The sequence below is a fragment of the Lates calcarifer genome, linkage group LG8, assembly GCF_001640805.2.
Source record: "Lates calcarifer isolate ASB-BC8 linkage group LG8, TLL_Latcal_v3, whole genome shotgun sequence".
In the NCBI taxonomy this organism is placed as follows: Eukaryota; Metazoa; Chordata; class Actinopteri; family Centropomidae; genus Lates; species Lates calcarifer.
The window spans coordinates 20727404-20748119 of record NC_066840.1 but is presented as its reverse complement, the minus strand read 5'-3'; the positions used below and the strand labels follow the sequence as shown (position 1 = coordinate 20748119).

General features: G+C 38.8%; 1 protein-coding gene across 8 annotated transcripts in view; it reads right to left on the bottom strand.

Moving 5' to 3' along the window:
- The window catches only part of gria2b (glutamate receptor, ionotropic, AMPA 2b), a 51065-nt gene that overhangs the window by 6854 nt on the left and 23495 nt on the right, over positions 1-20716 (bottom strand). For all 8 annotated transcript variants that reach the window (XR_007813708.1, XR_007813707.1, XM_018679416.2 and 5 more), the window contains exons 3-12: positions 17425-17664; positions 9883-10079; positions 7283-7336; positions 6998-7156; positions 4919-5086; positions 2472-2576; positions 2191-2298; positions 1732-1938; positions 1206-1573; positions 1-143 (exon numbers count right to left, since the gene is read on the bottom strand). The exon at positions 1-143 is cut by the window's left edge and continues 56 nt beyond it. Coding sequence is in view for 6 of the 8 variants with exons in the window: in XM_018679416.2 (XP_018534932.1) it covers positions 1-143; positions 1206-1573; positions 1732-1938; positions 2191-2298; positions 2472-2576; positions 4919-5086; positions 6998-7156; positions 7283-7336; positions 9883-10079; positions 17425-17664 (1749 nt within the window). In the remaining 2 variants the exon portion in view is untranslated. The remainder of the gene's footprint in view (positions 144-1205; positions 1574-1731; positions 1939-2190; positions 2299-2471; positions 2577-4918; positions 5087-6997; positions 7157-7282; positions 7337-9882; positions 10080-17424; positions 17665-20716) is intronic.

The window sequence follows — 20716 nt, the reverse complement described above, 5'->3', positions numbered from 1 at the left end:
GTTTTGCCAGGTCCTCTGCACTTTCAATAGGAGACACCATCCTCTCGACAGTCAGGAAAGCAGCCAGATTAGCCGTGTAGGAGGAGATGATGATCAGAGTGAAGAACCACCACACACCACCAACAATACGTCCAGACAGAGATCTATTGTATAGAGAAAAAGGAACATATATTCAATTGTACATGTGTTGTCTGTGGTAACAAATCAGTCAGTATCAACAGCAGATTCTTTAACTTTAATGAGATGACTTTCCTGCAATTTCCTTGGACTGAGGTAGTAGTTCACCATGAATTACAACAAGACTATCACTTTATATCAAGAAAACATGTCAAAACACAGCAATGAAATCGTGTGTTTCTTTCAGACTTTTTCAAGTCATATTGATTTGATTAAATACCAATATTTTCTGAGTGCAGTAATAGTAATCTATACTTAAAATTATATATTATACAACACATTCTATAGGGCTTTAATAATGTGTCATCAAAGTTCTAAGCAGAAGAACAACTATACCTTGACTCAGCTTGGGTATACATTATGTCATATAACAGTATATACCCCTGTCTCCTGATTTGGAGTCATGTTGACACCCTCACATCATCAGGATGAAATGTAAAAGACATGTTGATTCATCTCTGTGGAGTACATGACTCTAACAACTCTAACAATGACTGCTGAGTACAAGTGTCTGCTCTCACAAGTTATTAAATCTATATACCAAAAAGTTTGATTCATGACATAGACAAATTTATTTACCTCCCATAATAATAAGCAACCGGGACCTACGAGATGTGTATGAGAAAACACTGCCATGAAAAATTACAGAGTAAATCTAGATAGATATATCAACACTTTTTAGCCTCTGATCAATTATTACAAGGCAGGATTCCCCCTACATTGACCATGCATACAGGGCAAAGTCTATTAATTTGCCTAAAATACAACAAGACTTATAGTCTATAGCCCTGCTGGTGTTCCTCTTAAGTGTAATGCCTATGACCCACCATAAAACAAGCGTTGGATGGCTGAGTACTGATTGATTTTTGAAGTTAGACTACTGCCAATAATGAGCAAAAAGTCTTGTGGTTGACTGTGAAATGTAATGAAACACATTTACATTTACAAGTATAAATGCATGAAATCACCAGTTATTTCTGGCAAAATTAAATTAAATCATGAGCATCTTGTTGATTTTTCTGACCTACCTAGGTGAGATGTCACAACCTTGTCGCATGAAGGCTCCAAGAGAGAACCACAGGCTGTTGAATATGCCAAACTCATTAGTCGACTCATTGGTCTGTATTTGCCCGTCCTCATATTCCTCTGTGTGCCACTCATACGGGCTGAAACGGCTGACGAGGAACAGCACCACACTGACGCCAATGTAGGCGAAAACGATACACATCCAGATCTCATAGGCGAGTGGGTCCAGGAAAGAGAAGACTCCTGGTTTGGATTTTTGAGGCTTCTTGATCATGATGGAGATTCCCAGAGACATGAAGGGTTTGGAGAAGTCGATCACCTCCTCTCGGACCAAAGTGATGGTCAAAGGAGCAACGGCAATATCTGCTTTCTATCAAACCAAGGGGCAAAAACAAAAAATATGATGAAAGTTTTTAGAATAAGACACTACCTAAGATAAGATTATTAATTTCATTTGATATCTAAATTGTCACAACTCATAGCATTAGCCTATATCTTCTTAAAGCCTTAAATAAGTCTGAAACTCACCCCATACACTAGCTCTCCAACCATGCCGTTCCAGATTTTGGTTTCTGCATCTCTGGCTCCATATTTCCCATCCCCCACTATTTTCAGTTGATATTTGAAGCCGCAGTGCTTTGCTATCTCCGCAGCCAGATCTACACAGTAACCCTCGTAGCGGTCATTGTCTACAAAAAGGTCAGCATTCTTTTTCAGCATTACATATGGAGCTTCCTGAAGGACAGAGACAAACACAGAAAACACTGTTCAGCACAAGGGGTTTGAATTACAATGCGAAAAGCAGCTTCAAAGACAAGGGCTTCACACAGCACTGACAGGTCATTATGAATACAAGAGGGCACTGGTCTTAAACAAAGCATCCCCTCAGGAAGAAATTAGTAGCCTGGTATTATACAGGTTGTCAATCTGGAGACACAATTCAAATGTTTTAACATCACTTACACAATCATACATTATAATATTTACCAAGATAGTGGTGACAATAACAGTTTTGTTTTCCATTCCTGTTGTTTCATTCGAGAAGACATCAGATTTGGTTACAGCCATTTTGTCCACCTCATTCCAGTATCCAATCTGTTGGGGAAGAAAAAAAAATCATGAAGACAATATGCACACCAGTGATACTGAATGCTGAGAGTGCTGACTATTGGAACAAACAAAAAGCCTAGGATAAGTCGGGTAGATAATGGATGAATATATGTGCATTTAACTTCATTGCTATTGAATAGGACCATCCAAACACTTACTTTTACTGGACCATTGCTCTTTAATTCCATTACATTCACTGAGTAGTTGACTCTCTTGCCATGCTGATCAAACTGGATGTTTCCTGTCAGGCCTTCCACACGCACCTTAGAGGCACAAAATACAGCTGTTACAACTTGGCATCTTCAAACTGGCTTTCACAGCTTTTTGATGTGTCTTGCATAATTCATCATGCTGCGTTTGATTGGAACAGGCAGTTGGATGTGAGACAATCTGCACAATTTTAAGAACTAAGAAGATGTTTCATAATCTTGAACTGTCACTAATTCTAGCTCCTTTGACAGTGAATACATACCAGCTACAATGGGGACACTAACACCCAATGGATCTGTAAAGCTGGTACGACAGAGCAGGGTGACAACAACAGTTAACCCTGCTTTCTCAAGTTCCTTAAAGTGAGGTGCATGAGGGGGGATCCACGAGAAGCGTGCTGTGCTTCCTGTTATTCCTTCCTCTTCTACAAAGCCATGATCCTAAATGACTTGAAATCATGCAGAACTTCAAAGCACTGGAAATACATAAGAAAACTACTAGTGCATAGATTGGACTGGAGATTGCAGCATAGACACAGTGTTGTGTTAAGACACTCAAAAAATATTCTGTCTTTTCTCTTGTTGGCAGCTAATCAAAATAACAGAGCGGCCAAGGCAGGAAGAGCCAGAAGGAGGAATACAGGAAAAAAAAAAAACACAGTCACATGTAAATATAGTGGTTGTGTGCAAAACACATTGGGTGTATCCTTATAACCTAACAGAAGTGGACTGGATTGGGATTTTATGTCTCATAAAATGTACAATGTTTTGATGTCATATAGCCTCCCTTTCATTTGATAAACATGACCAGACACTGAGATAAACACCAGATTCATCTACGGTCATGTTGTGTGGCCTGTCAGACAGGTAAAAGTAAGATATAAGATGGAAGTATACAAGTCTACCATTGAGAGAATCACTCACTGCTTGTCTCCCATTTGAGATCCAATAATTCCTCCTGAGGTTGACAAGAATCTATCATCAAGTTCTCAGTCAAGGGTTTCAAGATCTGGCCTTTAAGATCTAGTATTTGGGACAATCCAGATCTAGACTTATATTGTCAGGTAAAAGGACCAAATTTTTCAGTCAATGCTTATTAGGATTTGATTTACCTGCCTGTAAAAAAGTATAGATAAAATCATCAAAGTTGTCTGCCAACAAAAAAAGATACTTTTCAAACATCTCACCACAGTCTGTGTCAGTGCTGTGATCGCTTGTCCAATCTGGACACCAATAGTTTGCTCATGTCTGTCTGCTGCTTTGTAGCTCGGCGTGTAATCCCCTTTGAAATTATTTTGAACCATGGCACTAACTTCACAGGAGAGGAGAGAAATCACAGGAAGCCTTTGATAAGTTTACTCTGCCCTCCAGGAGCAGCCAGCAAAATATAAAGTCTGCTTCTTACGGAGGCTCACGCATATTCCTCACTCTAAGAAAACCTGGGAAAAGTAAAAGGCTATTAGGGCCACACTATGTGCGATCATAGATAACCAAATGTCAGTGAAGAAGTTTTGAGAGTGATATAATCCTGAAATCAACCTTATTAGATATTAGATTTATTGTCTGTCATGTCTGTAGTCGACCCAGTAACTTCCAGGCTTGTCCTCATGATGTGGCTTCAGGCAGCTATTCCTCATCTTGTATATAAGCATCCAGACATCCTGGGTACCAGGTGACAGCATCAAAGCCAAGTACAGATTATTGTTGGAAAAGCCCTCTGAGATGTTATCTACTGATGCTTCAGGTTGTGGACACCCATCTCTACAGTGCCACATGACCAACTGAAAGACCTCAGGAACTCTCCCCAAGTTCAGATAGACGAGTCAGAATGGTAGTGATACAGAAAAACGGGAAAACCTTTAAGCATCCCGTGGGTTGATTGATGATCGTGAAAGATAGTCCTCATTATGTAATTTCAGATAAAGTCAATGTTTTCTGAGAGAGAATACCTAAAGGTCAGAGATTTGTTTATATCTGTTATCAGTTGCTCTTGGTTTCAAAGGCTTCACTTTCACTTTGCTTCAAATTTGACTCGTATTCCAAGTTCAAAATCTGCAGCTACAACCTGAAAAACCTCAAAGAAAGAGGAAAAAAAAATCCACTTTGGATTCACTTTGTCTGTCAAGCTTCATTTCTCAGCAGGAGTGAAGCTAATCTTGCCTTGCATCAAAGCTCAGAGGACAGTCTGTGGGTAGGCCTCTGCTTCTCTTCTGAAGAATAGCTTTCAGTATAACTGTGCGAGTGAACATGCATGGTGAAAACATCAATCTTTAATCAATCTCTGTGAAGTACTTTCTGCCTTTGTGGGTGTTTGTGTATTTCTTAGGGGAAATCTTCTGTTACCACGGCAACAAGTCTTTGCCAACAAACAGATCTGTGTATGTTCAGCTTGTTACCTGTTTCAGTGCTCGCTCAATCTCCACTCCCTGAGCCCAGGGCACAGCAGGGTTGGCCAGGCAGTCACCATTGTTGGCCCTCCTGGTGAAGTCGATGCGCTGTTTATGCAGGTAGCGGAAAGCCTCTGTCATCACCTGCACTGCATCGTAGGTCAACGCAGATGTGTACTGGGACAGAACAATGGGAAAAGATTATGAAAAACTGGGTTGCCATAGAGCTAGGAATCTCTGCCCTCTCAGCCTATCAACCTTAACCCCTGATCAGAACATTGCCCCTCACCCAAGTGCAGTAAACCTGGTTCAAAATCTGAAGGATTAATCTGGAAGTACTGCCCATGCAGCCAAAACCTGATAAAGCTTATTCCTGCAATAGACTTTCATCAGTGTCCAAAAAAGTTAAAAATGCATCAATGAGGCACACTGTTGCACTGGGTTAGATGTTGGTTCATTATGATAAACATAGACACTATAGTTTATTTCACATACACCGCCCTGTAATTAGTCACTAGAGCTGCAAATCTGCAGCTGTAAATAGCCACTAGAGGAAACACTTTTTACTCCTTATTGAGTACAATTTGCTTGAAACTACAATATCCAGCTGTTTTAGTAAATTATGTAGGCTTTTTAGAAAATGAAGCCATATATCTACGACCCATTTTTCATAGATTTACATCCTCCCCATTGAATATGGGGAGCCACAGACGGTATAGGGGAGTACTGAAGACTAATACACTGTCGGTTCTAGTCTTTTTCTTTGCAACGTAATGTGAAGTCATTTTCCAAATCACTAATGGCATTAAATATCTGTTCTTCAACTGTGAAGAAATCACAAAAGGTGACTGGTAAATTGCTAACAGGTCACTATGCTCATGTTTACCATCAAATACTGCTCAATATCAAAGGATGGAGGGTTGAGAGAGGCAAAAGATTTAACACTGGTGAGACACTCCAGGATACAGCGTTATCCCCCCCGCCCCCCTTCAATTAGCAGGGATGAGATGTTTTGCTCCACTGCAAATGACTCTGTGACTTGCCCCAACAGTGGCCATGCATCTCAATACCATTCTGCTATAGTCTGAGGCAATCTACACTGGAACAGTCAAGTCTGGTGCCTCAAATAAAACCATGGGTCTGTGGTGCAACCTCGCCTCAATCAAATTTTTGGGGACAGAATAATTAGCTGACAAAAGAGGCTTTAACTCTAACTTGTAATCTCAAATTTACCCATTTAACAAATTAAGATGACCAACATGAAAATAAAGTGCTGCCCGCAGAAGTTCTACACCACACACACACAAACAGCAGTCGTCCTGCTCATTATCCTCCTAGTATTTAGGCATCTTGTCCTAATTAGAGAGCATATAATATGTCTGGTGCTGGACCTCTTTTAAGCTTTTCATCTGTTGTATTTACGTTCTGTACTGCACTAAAGTTTGTCCTGCATTGTAAATGTCAGAGTTATTTTTCACCCAGGCTGAAACTACTTGCAGCAGCCTGATTGTGTGGCAATAAAAAGAACTTGAACTTTTAGCAGACAGAAGGTGGAAGAATTTTTTTGGGCAATACCTGTTTTTTCAACTGTGAGCAGTTTACTGTGTCTCTGAATTTGGAGATGAAGAGTGGGAGGCAAGTTCAGTTCTGAGAGAGCTAATATTATATTATTTACACCAAAGGTCTTATAAAAACAGATAATATAAAAAGCAATCTTCTCAGTTCAAACTGTGATTTCATTTACATTGCAAGCATCTGAAATAATGTATCTTGTAAAAACAACTAGCACTTAGCTCAGGAAAATGTATGTAGGCTTGTGTGTGTAGCAGTGCATAAGAATCTTTACTGAGAGATGTGTTTAATAATGCACACGCTGTGTTCATGTGAGTGTTAAGTGGGGGGATGCAGATGGAGACAGCACAATTTACTCAGAAGCTGCAAACACATTAGAGCAACTCAAGCACATTTAAGTGCTTACAAGGACATTTTCAACCAACAATTCAAAATAAAGAATAAAGAAATAGAAAAACTTCTGTGCGTGTCAGTATCTGTACATGCACTCTGGGATGTGTACACGCTTAAACTCACCCTTATTTTACTGTCGGCGCCAGGATACTCCTTCTCCTCCAGGGCCTCCCATCTCTGGTCAAACTTGGACACCAAGGGATCATCAAAGTCAACAATCTGAAAGCCTGACACATTGGCACCGCCGTACTGGATTTTTGATAGATCTCCATCAACGAAACCCTGAAAACACGACAATAAAAACACAATTATTATCTCTATGATTCTTGCATAGCAGTAAATGGAACTTAAGATACTTAGAAAGTGACAACACAATTCTTAATGAGTGTTGAAGTATCTTAAACTTACCAGATTAGCTATAATGTAGTGGTAGCCTTTAACATGTCTGCCGATTGTGATGACCTGTAGAGTTATGAGATACGCAAAGATAAGGAAGGATAAAAAAACCTCCTGCTGGAATAAATACCTAAATAAACAAACACAACTCAAGGAAAAGACACTTAATAAAAACAAATTTGACTTCCACTGTAATGTCTTAATGGAGCAAGAGTGTAACAGTCAAAGATAAAAGAATCATAAATATAATAATACTAATATCCAAACTACACAAATCTACCATTATATTCAGACATTAGAATTTGTCTCAGCCCTAACATGGCTGACAGTCCCTGCCATTATCACCAAATAAAAAAACAAAACAACTAGACAGACATATCCAATTCCAAAACCTCTTCCCTTATCAGTAGAGCAACAGACAAAAAGAAGAAAAAAACAGAAATATCTCAGTTATATACCATTTTAGCACCTTGCATAAATGACACACCTGAAACTAATCCTGCTGCTTGAGTGGCACCTCCGTTTGTCAGGGCTGCTACTTGAAGCAGATTTGAATAATAATGTCTTATATCTCCTATGTAAATGTCTTTGACATGAGGCAAAAAACTTCCACCTGAACAGATTCTGTTTTTCCCCGATAAACAGGCACAGACGCTGCAGACATTGATTTCATTCAGCATTCGGTTAAACAGACGTCAACATGTTTTAAATGCTAATCAATAAGCCTCTCTCATGGGTAAAAGGTGGAGTAAAAATAACCTGTTTATGTGCATCTGTTTTGCCTTTAATTGCAGTTTTGTTTACAGCCCAAATGAACAATTAGTGTAATTGTTATAGAGCCTTTCTACATCTGCTGGACTGCTGGCTCCATGTGACTTTGTTTTTCTAAGTGCTGTATCAAATACTCATATTTCGGCTCAATATCACTTTTGTCCTACAGGAATAATTAAAGGACGATGGAGTTGTTAACATTTGCTGCATTCCCTTATGTTTTTCAAATTACTGCAGATCATTTCCTTGTGTTATTTATACTCCCCAATGCTATTCTCACATAATGAGATACTTTATTTTCCCTGTATCATAGCTGTTTTCAAATGCAATATAATAACCAAACACTATGCTATAATTGTGTCAAATCAAGGCTTCTTTCTTTTTCCTGGCGTTATATTCAGTGTACGAACAGCAGTTGTCTTGTTTTGGTTTATGTGTTGGTTTAAATTAGTTTAAGCAAGACTATGCAAGTCTTGATCTTGTAAGTAAATTATCAAATTTATAAGCAACAAAATTGCCTCGTGCTCAGTTCAGTAAATTCACGGACTGCTGCTACAGTCTTTCTTAATCTGCTATAATATTACCAAATTTTAGGTAGATATTTGTCTGTAATGAATGAGTTAATTCACTGACTTTATGACTCTTCTCTACTTTTTCCTAGTGTTTAACTCTCTAAATGTTGTTTGTGACCTCAATTCAGGCAAAGTTACATTGTGTCACTTTCAGGGAATCCTAATTTAGCCACATTATTGAAAATCAGAGAGCAGAATCAGTAAAGCAGAGAGCTACAGGAATTAATTTACTAATGTGAGTGTGTTGCCCGATATTAAAGTTTAAACATTAGGCTCAAATCAAAAATGATGGAAAAAAAAAAAAAAAAAAAAGCAAGAAAACCCACATCACATTCACTTACACTGCAGTACATTTCCAACAAAATGAATAAAATCTCAGTTTACAGATTAATCGCTTCTGTAAAAACTATGTACTAACAGGTGGCCTAGTTTAGTCTCAAACACATCAAGCAAAAACACATCAAGCAAAAATTAAATCTTACAAGAATATTTCATTCAACTGCACTTAAATAGCTTTTGAATGTGAAAATGGATCTCAGTAAAATATATCCATGCCCCACCCAGTTGATTTAATCATATTAGAAACAACTCATCAAATGATATGTTTTCAACAGTGTACGTTCTAAAAATGTATGTAACCAAAGCACATCTTATCTATAAAAAAAGTGTGTTTTTAACAGCAAACACGCACAAACTGGTATAACTGTAAGAAGATGGAGGCAGAATGTGAACTATCGCCTGTCTCTGTTGGTAAAGAGAGGATCATAGGAGGAGTCAAGATACTGGCTGACTTGAAATTCCATTTTAAAACCAAATCCAGAGACAGGCTGAACTTGACCAAAACACAGCAATCTCACTCCTGACAGCAGGCTGCCACTGTAAGTGCACTGTTTGTTCAAACAGCTGAAAACATGGCAGCATCATCCACTATTTTACCCAGATCCCAGTTCACCTAACCTGCTTGAAAGTCTGGTGTCAGCAATGAAATACAGAGCTGTTTCACTCACTGAGACATCACAGAATGTTTTCTTTGTTGTGATATAATGGTGAATTTTAGATATTGCTGTAAAAATTGTAACACTAGGAAGGTCCACATTTTGATATTTAGTAAGGCTAATTCTGCAAAGCAAAGCTAATCCAAACATCTATACTGGCCTTACAAACTAAATTCCCAGTGGAACATTAAACATGTGCCTATCATATTTTGGTTCAACTACTACCAGTGGCCCAATATGATCAGAATGATAAAAAATAAACTCTACACTGTACCTGCTCCATGATGTCTTTTACTTTGTCCTGTTCACAGTCCAGGATCACTCTTCTCTCCTTCTTGTTCTCCAGGTCTTGGAACAGCGAGCGGTAGGCCTCGTCCTTCCTCTCGTCTTTGAGGTTCCCCACATTGATGGCCGTCACCTGCCACTTCTTCTCTGCTGCTGTGTCCAGAACAACCTGCAGTGTTGTCAGGCCTGAGGATGAACGAAACCTGTGATTAGAACTTTATTCATTCTCTCTGACTGACTGATTTATCCAGGGTGTTCTTTGTCACAAAACCCAACGGAAAAGTTTTAGAGATATCCTGCTGACAAATGGGAATAAGAACATCTACCTTGGGAAGGTAATAATAGAACACTGAAAAACAGTAATGGCAGAGGCAGTGAAAAATATGGGAATAAGACAGACATGGGCGAACACAGTCCTTTTATTGCAGATTGGCTGCATTCACTGTCTGCTTATTCAAACTCTGTGGAGATTTTACAGAAGCACAATACCTTATGTAAAGAGCTCATCAAGATGAGTCACAGGTGTTCTGGCATGAACCTGACCAACATGTGGGAGGAAAGTGGGTCTAATGATACACTTGACTGCATCAACAACATCAGTTTCATACTGCTGCTTTATGACTGCATTATTGTGGATTTTTTTAGCTTAACTTTGTGTGTATTTCCTCTAATTTTTGGTGACAAACCAGTGTCTTCTGAAGGTCGACTTACTTGCCAACACACACTAAAAGTCCTACAGTGCTCCCAAGAATAGCAAGTAATAACATCTACAATTCTATGACAGCTAATTGAACCGTATTTAGGGGAATTGTATGATATGCTCAAAAGGTCAAGAAAAGCAATTAAGTGGGCTGTGAGTAAAGATTATTTTTGTAACTAGAAGACCATTTATCTCATGCCTCCCTCCATAATCCCTCACTGGCTTCCCACCAGTGATAACTACTACATGTCTAGACAAAGCACTCGGCCACACCTCAAGTGATTGAATCCTGGAACTGAATTACTATTAACATCAATGGACTCACTAGTTTGGAGTTTACCCTCCCAAAACACGGCTGCTACATCTGAGTAATTCGATTACATGTAGCAGCTGTCAATCAATCTGAAGTGCAGTCTGTTAAAGGCAAAGACTATAGTTTCCATTTGAACTTACAGTATATTCCTATCACCCTCTCTATCCAGTTTCACAGCTGAATCTCTGCTGGTATTGATCCCTGGTCTACACAGGGCAGTTAGAGAGCAGCTTGATAAAAGGGTCGAGTGTTTCAGTCCGCCTTGCTACAAGGAAGTGAATTACAGATGTAATCAATTTCATGCGACACTGCGGTGGTTTTATGACGGTGGGGAAGAAAATGGAGGCTTGCAGTTTTATCTGAATGAACTATACATCATAATTACAGTAAGGTCATTCTGGTCTGGTTAAATTTGACTGTTTCATCAATGCTTATTAAATGAGATAATTGAAATTCAGAGTGACTTAGAGTGAAGATAAAGCAAGGACAAAAGCAAAATAAAATGTTAAGTTGAATGTTGATTCTGCATTAATAGTGATTAAGGGTGAATTACAATTTTAGATGATTAGTCTCTTTAAACTGTGTATAAGGTGGGTCTGTCCTTGTGTCATGCATGTCAGTGTAATGTGGCTTTATAAGTAGTCAGTGTCTCTTAATACCATTGTAAATTAATTATCATACCGGCTTCCTATTTTCACATATTTTGAATCATATTTGCATTATTTTTTATAAAAGCCCTTGATGCAACGGTCTTATCACTGCACTGTTATACATTAATACTCATAGCCTGAAGACTACTCTTTTTTTTAGCTGTTACAGATCTATGGCTGATCTTACTTGCAATAGAGACAGTAAGGTGTGCCAAGATTCACAAAGATAATGCCAACACAGTTTCCATCAGAAGAAAGCTGTATATCAGCCAAAATATACACAAACATATATTTTTATGCATCTTTGTCATGTGACAGTGGTATCCGCTTTTCACAAGGTATACTTTAAAACACGAGAAATACAAAAACAACACAAAATACACTCCACAGAGGTAAATTTCCCTCCTCTTCATGTCGCTGGGGTTGCAGCCTTTGTATTCATTATTTTTTGATAACCAGCTTACTTTCAGCTATCAACATCACAGAAAATGTTCTTTTCTATTTGGCTGGAAAGTGCTCATTAAAATTTAACTAAACATCTAAAACACAGTTCTGGTCAACAGTTTAACCAGCATTCAGAATCAGGGCACAAGATAACCATGGCAACAGTGTTTTTTTCTTCAGGTAAATATCACTGGTGAAACAGACCTAACCATGAGTGAAGACAGCCTCGAGCAAACATTAAAAAATAAATGAAGATTAGAACTGTTTTGTTTTTAGTTTATTATCTTGCCTTTAGTACAGTAAGATGCCTTTAGTATGGGCAAATTATTTTTTTTTTTAAATGCAGTCAATTACTTGTATCAAATTACTCCATAAAAAATTACTTACTTGCCAAAAGAAATTAGTTACATACACTGGATTTACTTATTACTCAGTGATGCATTGCTGCCTCTCCTTACAATATTCTAATGATAGGGCGTTCTTTCTACAATCTGCTGCACATCAATCAAGACGTTATCTGTCTATCTCCACGACGAACCTCGAGATAACCCTAAAATAAAAACCTTTGTTGCTGCTCTAAATCCAGAACTCAAGTGGAGACTTGGCTCCACTGATTTCCTCTGCAGTTCACAGATTGCTTTATGATGCCTATCCCCCTTGGTTAAGAATCACTTCTGTTTTGAATGAAACATATGTTATGTCATGGCTTGCAGCCAACATTATGCCAGCCATTCAAACAGGCACCAAACTACCACTACACTGGAGAGCAAAGATGTTATGTGACCTCGCGTTTACCACTAAATTGCCCTGGATTCTGGGTCTAGGGAGAATTCATGAACATGAACTAGTGTGCAATGTAACATTTGGTTACTCATCCATTTGACATAGCAAAGGAATATTTACAGTAAAAGTTTTGCTAGGGAGAGATTATTTCTTCTCTTTCAGTGATCGCACATGCAGCCTTGACTGTGAAAGCTTAACTTCATGCTCATTGATCAAAAACATCTCAATGAGTTGATGAATGTGAATGTATGAGCATTTGCATAATATGATGCAAAACTATTCAAAAAAGGCAAGAAAATGCTTATAAATAATGCATCGGAGAAAGCAGTTCAATACCTACAAATGCAGCTTCATATTAGCTATAATCTTTTTGCTTCAAGCTATTGTTTCCAAACTCATCCTCCATAGTAAAGGTCCAACATCCTTCCCCCAGGTGTACCTGTCCACTCTCTGCATAATACCAACAGAAGCACCACTTAAATCAATTGGTAAGTGGTTATAGGCTCTGTTTGAGTGAGAGGGGAGCAGAATTTTGTGATTTGTCTGCAGTGCTGCCATTAGAGAAAGAACTTAAATTGGCAAATGGTAATTTAATCAGGAATAAGAAAAGTGTCTATGCTCTGATGTATGGCCATGAGTTTTTGAATTCTTAGAATTTGTTAAATGGAATTGTGGCTTGAAGATTTTCATCCAAATAAATGTGCACTCATGAGGTAACACAGTGGTGATTAAGCCAATGGCGCACTGATAAAAGTATTGCAATTGTTTGTGGCAATATTCCCAGAAAAAATGCTGTATTAACTTATTGCTAATGCAAACAGCATTACTGCTGCAGGTTCATTAAAAGCATTCAAGTGGCAAAATATGAGTTGACTTTTATTATGAATTAGTCACAGAAATTGCAACACCTTTGTCAGTGAGCTTGGCACTTACTGCTATCCTTCATCATCAAAAATGCTTCTACAAAACAAGACAACGGTCATTTCCTGCATTTTTTGACAGCGGCTCAGTTTGAGATATTTACAGGGAGTAATGGAGCATGACGGAGCAGCCGCGGTGAGCTGTTAGATGAAGAGCTGGAGGCAACAGGCTGCACACCTCCAACTTCTCAGCGAGGTAAGCAACACCTTTCACTGAGCCCAGCTGTTTGCAGACTCATGCTGTGAGCAGCATAAAATCAGATCATGGTCGCTCACAGGATGATGGAAAAAGGCCAATTATTGCCAGATTTCCTTATCAAAATAACAATAGTTTGTTTTGCTGCCCCTAGATTTCTGTGATCTGTAATATTATACCACATTTGCGGTCACCACAGGTAACTACAGGTGTCACCAAATCAACCAGGAATTAAATCTTTGGAACTGCTGCTTTAACAGCTTCAATTAATCCATTATGTAAACTGACTCACTGACAACAGCTGACAGTGGTGGTGTTGGTTCATCCATTAGTCTCTATGTGCCAATAAAATTCATCATAACCAGTGGCAACTCGACTGCCTCCTCTCCCTAAGAGACACCCACACACACATCCTTGCATCATCAACCAACCTGCTCAGTCACTTAGAATCTCTCTCTCTCTCTCTCTCTCTCTCTCTCTCTCTCTCTCTCTCTCTCTCTCTCTCCACACTTCAGTTGCCATGGGAATGAGTGGATCACACTGACCTAATTAGACAGCCATGCAATGATGAAATATGCACAACAGGCCCTTTAGTGTCATTGAGGATGTACAGTAGGGACAGCAGGTCAGAGCTAGCATTAGCATGAGGACAATCTAAACCAGCTGGCTGAAACCTGCCCTTTGATGTTTTTTGAGAGGAACAGAATCAAATACTGATTCTGCTGTCAGTCAGAGAAAGGCTGACTAGAAGACTTAGCGATGAATGCCAGGAGAAGAGGAAGACGAGCTTGTGGAAAGAGATGTGAGGGAGAGCGTAGCATAAGAGACAAATGGGGGATGCTACAAATAGGTAAAGAGAAGGCAGAGTATGTGTGTAGGTGCAGTGGGACCATTTAAGTGACATGAAACAACAGAGTTAAAGGTAAAACTGAAACCACTGGCACTGTCTTCAACCTAAATTCTAGTGTATAGACAGCACCAATCCCACTTTGCTCAGCAGACTGTCTGCTCTTTCCTTAAGCCAGTGTATTATTTAAATGTTCATGTAAGCCATCTTTGGTATTCATCAGGTATCATCCAACACCCTCAAAGTGCTTTTAGAAAATGATTCCCAAAACTCCTCCTGTTAGCATGCTGAAAATAAAAATAATTAACGATTTGAAAAGGGCTTAAGAAGTGTAACCTGAAAGTCCAAGCATCCCAATTAGACAGAAGAGAAGGAACTGATACTGTTATTCCACTGTAACTAGATACTACGGAGGTCTTAATTCTATTCTTTCATTGCAGTAACAGTATTAAAATAGACAGGAACTCTATCTGGAGAAAAGATTCATTTTCAGTCCTGGATGGTCTCTCACTGCTGCAGGAGGTGGCATTATCCTCCACCAGGACAAGTCACAGAATCACAGTTAGCAGATCAAGCACAGAGTTTTTTTGCACTCAGCTGTCTGCCATTTTACAAAGCCATATTGTGTGATATTCTAGTATTATAGTCTTGAATGTTGCCAGCTCATTTAAAAAAGCTACAATGTCCAGGCTTACAAAGCATGTCTTGAGTGTAGAACCATTTAGACAATGAAGAAAAACATCTGCTCAAAAAAATCAAATCTTATTTCCAGACTTTGACACTATCAGTATTGAATAGAAAAGAATAACTGATGAAAGAGATCAAAGAGGAGAGACAGAATAGATTTGAATATCGAAGTAAGTCTGGATATTACAGTTTGAGGGTGGATAATTTTTCATCTTTGACTGCCTTGCATAAATTCAGTCCATGATCTTATCCAGGATTGCAATTACAGGTGCACAGACTCAGCATAGAGACTGCAACAAATTCATACATTCCACAAGAAAGCAGCAGAGTATTTTTAACCAAGGACATAATTATTGCTGTGTTAATGATTTTTGTGTACTTAAATTAGCAGACTGATAAATGAGTGCTATCTTTCAGCATGCAATCTTTTCATATTTAGCCACAGCCGTGACACATCTGTAAATTGTCTAGGAGGAAGTTCCGATGACAGACTGATAGATACCAGGAAGTCTCTGGTCCTTGACACTGAGGCAGAGCTTTTGACCAGAGAATCACCAGTTAAAATCTACTAATCACATCAGTATGTGCATTTGTATATGTGTGTATCTTAGGTGAGCACCACACAGCTCTACTGACCTAGAGGTCAATAGTACCAGACTAAGTAGCTCCCCGGTGTGAATGTGAGTTCATGGTTTCATTGAGAAGCAATGCAGACCTGAAAAAGAACATGCATGCTCAACCAACCTTCAAGTACCATTCCAATTTCCATGGATAACTATTATGGTTGTAGTATGGATAAATAGGTTTGGTTTTTTTGTATTTGCAGTTTTGTACACAAGATTACAGGTCCAACCCAAGCCTTTTTGGGTTCATTAGCACTCCCATAATTTACAAAGGTTTATGACTACTGAAATCACTGGAAAAATATGGGATATCATAAGTTACAATTACTTAATACATTCTCAGATTTTGTTATAATGTCCACAAATCACACAATTTTATTTGAAAATGTGTTATTTATTATAATCACAAAGCTAGTTATAGCAACTTCAAATCTCTCAATCTGTCACACAGCACCAAAGTTATCTTTAGTGCCTCCTGAACTGAATATATTTTGTGATTTTGGCAGTGATTTGGTGCACATACTACTACTTTATCATTATAATATTATATTTTTGAAAAAAATATCAAAGGAAACCAATGATAGTTACCATATTCAAGACAAACTCAAGGCAAGTGGCAAGAGTCAGTCAGGTGAAATGAAGTCTGGTAAAATCTTCAAGAACTAATGGCAGAATTGCAGACAAAAAAGTAGATTTCTCCAGTGGTCTATCACTGCAATGTGCACATGGGGCTGTGAAGCCTGATGCAACTTTTCTACTGGATCACTAGTTTCATATCACAAACACATAATACAAACAAATCCCACCTCTAGAAGCGAGAGTGTGGAAGTCCACAGCTACAGGGCACATCACCTCCACTGTGTGTCAAAGATGACTCTGACTAGCTCTCCTCCCCTTGATATTACATAAAACAGACTCTCAAACACAGGAGGTGCTATAGTTGATTGTATGTGACAAGCTCTTTGTCATGAACCAAAATGCCCTTTACCTAGCTTTACCTGCATTCTGCTACATGCATACGATGTAATTTGCATGTAAGAGCTGTTTGCACGGGAAACAAATGGTTTTGACACAATGTTTGCATGAATTCAACCCACTGTCAGTTGCAATAGAATAGACATAATTCCTTTGTCTGGATAAATGGCAGTAGTTGAGCAAATTAGAAATAATTGCCTATGCTTAAAACTATCCCTTTAGACTCTGACATCCTCTCAAAATCCAATTTCCTAGAGCAAAAGATCAGCAGTTGACACTTTCCTCAGCTTTTTAAAATAAGTAATTTCAATTTAACAACACTGGGGACAACTTTTGGCCAATCAGAACTGGTAACATGCTTTCAAAACTAACATAATGATGTACATGTCTTACCTCGATCGCTGTCATACAGGTAGGCAAACTTGTCCCACTTGTAGTACTCAATAAGGCTGAGGAGGGGCCCCTTAATATCAGGTCTCATCTGGATGATAAACTGCTGATTCCCATCCAGAGGGAAGCTGGGCGTGATGAAGGAGACATGGAGTGTCCCACAAAATGACGTGATGGTGTTGACAGACTTCTTGTCGTAGAATCCAAAAATGGCGTACACTCCTCTTGAGAACTGTGAACAGACTGAAACAGAGGATAGAGGTATGTTACTTGACTTTTCGCACGCATCCTCTAAATCTAGATGTCTGGTGGGTAAAAGGCTTTTTGTAGATACAGGGTTTCTCTTTAATGCCAGGAATTGTTTTTTGGTAGAGCAATCACATTTCTACTTTTTGAAACACACTCTTCTGATATTTATTTGTGGTGCTTTTGCAGCACTCTGCCATAACTCATAACAATGTATATATCTCAGACCTTTATTACAATCTTTTAGTGCACATTAGGGCTGCATAGAGCTACTAAGGGACATCTCTTTCAGTTTCTGTTTTGGCTGATTAATGGATCGCTTTCAATAAGCTCTGCCAGGGGACTGCTTGTAGTCAACAGTAAAAGATCCACTGGACACCAGTCACTATATGAAACTTTTATGAGTTCCCCTATGACTTTTTGATACAGTGGGAATAAACTAATGTTGAGTATGAGTCAAGATGTCACCAATACTGTACATTAATTCATCATATGGGATATCCATCTGTCATGTCTGTCATCCTGTGTCATGTCCTCTGTTTGAATTCTGCTCAGGCAAAAACCCTTTCAGGCTTCTCCTATGAGAATATGTGGCAGGACATATAAGCTAGAGTACACTGCATAGATGTGCCCACTGTAGACTATATAATATCCTTAATACATCCTCCTTGGATGTGATTAAACTTGAATGATTGCTTTTGTTAGGATCCTTTTAGGGCATGCAAGTGGCATTTATGATGGCTTCTTGTGTTTGCATCAGATTATTTGTATTACATTCTCATGCTGTTGACTTGACAAAATCCCCTTTGTTCAATAATTCATGACCTGTGCTCAGGTACATACAGAACCTTTGCTGGCCTCTAACATTCATTACGCACAGACCAGAAAAGAGTATTGTAGACTGAAGGTAAACATGAATACTGAAAGCCTAAGCAGTCCTGAGGTTGCAGGCTATTTCTCAAACATAGTACCAGGGTCAGCAGATAGGCATGTTGCTTGTAAATGTGTATTGATCAAATCTAAGTTAATCAGGCTTATTGACTTAGACATATATGTCCTCCACAGTAATTAATCTAATGAGTCATTTCCTCTTCCACAATATAACTGGATGACTTGCTGACAAAGAGAACTGGAGTCCATACATTAGATATTAGCTAGCTTGGTGTAAGTACTGTAGGCATCCTGCCACTTCTGCACTGGCTGTGGCAACTATCTTTGATAAACATGGAAACATAAAGACATAAAGGGCAGCATAAAGAACAACTGCTGTGGCCTTAGCAACATGTTAATGAGCAAATGTGATCAACAGATTCACACAGAGGCTTTGGTCTTCAGTCTTCATGTTCAGAGGGGATGTTTTTGGAAGGATTTATTCAATTCCTGCTTTAATGGTTTGCACATACAGTGAGTACTCTTTACAGCCTCTTTCTTGTACTGCTGAGCACCAAGCAGCTTCATTAGTGAAACTTGGGTCAGAATTAACAGCAGCTCATTAAAATATGTTTCTAGCGAACGAATAAAGCAGCCTGCCATGTTCAGTCTTCATCCATTCTCAAACTTTGTGCCAGCTGAAAAAGACAAACTCACTTGGACCATGAAGAACTTTAATTAAACTTAAGTTCTTTCTCCAACAGAGTTGTGAATTTGGATGAGTTATTTCGATTGGTTACTTTGAGCAGCCATGGTTCCTGAAGTAAAGGTTCCCTTTGTTTTTTGCATAGACAAAGGTTCAAAATGTGACTGACAGGTGGGACACTTCATAGGTTTGGATGGACATGAAACTCTGGTTCAAACATCAATATGACAGTTGAGAGTCTGTGTCTAAAAGCCAGTATGTATAAAAATGTAAAAGCACTCTGTACAGAGTGAACTCTCTACAGCTCTGATTGATGCCTGTTTTCCAACTACAGATAAGGCTCATGGATATTATAGTATTTAGAGTCATTTGCCTACCCAAAGTGATGGGAAAAGATAATTTCTTAGAAACAAAGTTAAAATAATTAAGAGTGCTGGCCACAACCTCAGCCTATAGAAATGTTACATTATCCAAGAAACTCCTGTCTTTCTGTGTTAAAGGACACTGAGGATATCAGTAAAGGAAAAAAATGAAATGGGAATTTAGAGTGGGCAAAAATACTTGACCATGACCAGCAACTCTCCTCACTTTGCAAGTGCAACAACCAGCTCCTGATTGAATGTACACTAATTTAAAAAAAAAATGAGACTCTACCAATTTGTGTAAACTACTACAGCTTCTTCTCTAAATGTACTAAGTAAACCAAAATATTAGAATAGTTGACTTAGATATAGAGATAATGAGTGTTACTCATTTACTTCAAACTCAGATTTTCTAACCAGTCTAGATTCTTCAAACCATTCACCCCATAATCAAAAGCCAGCATCTCCATACTTGAGGCTACTTCAACCCCTACTGCCTTTTACCCCTCAGAGTTCCAAAACATGCAGAGCTCATCAAGAACAGGCCAAAATAAGCAGGGGCAGGGCCAGCTTTCATCCACTGCCAGTATTCATGTGCTTCCAAAATCTTAACTGATCCATCGATTCGCGCAATTAAATGTTCATCACAGCCGCCCCGAGACAAACCGTTAACGGCAGTCCGATCACCTCCATCAGTCTCTGGCACCGTTCCTAATCTTTCCAGCAGATGACAGTGGCCAGTAATGTGGCTACAGAGAGAACGGAGCTGACAGATCTAATTTCACTTTGGTCTTCGTGGGAACTAATAGAACCTAAATTGTGTCGTCTCCTAACTGTCACAATATAACAGGAAGACGTACAGTACGAGGAATGAAATATCCTCAGAGGAGAGGTTAGGTTACATGTTAACCAGTTATGGCACTTTGAACTGAACTGAACAAACCTGAAACAAATGACAACAGTGAAGAGTTCTGATTTAGTAGTTCAATCAGGAAAGATTTGCCTCAAACAGGTAATCAGGTCAACCTCCATAAAACCCCATTTACCCTTTTTGTGGGTTTTTTTGTGTGTAAATTTGGCCACGTAACTTTCTAAGTTTCCAAGTATGATG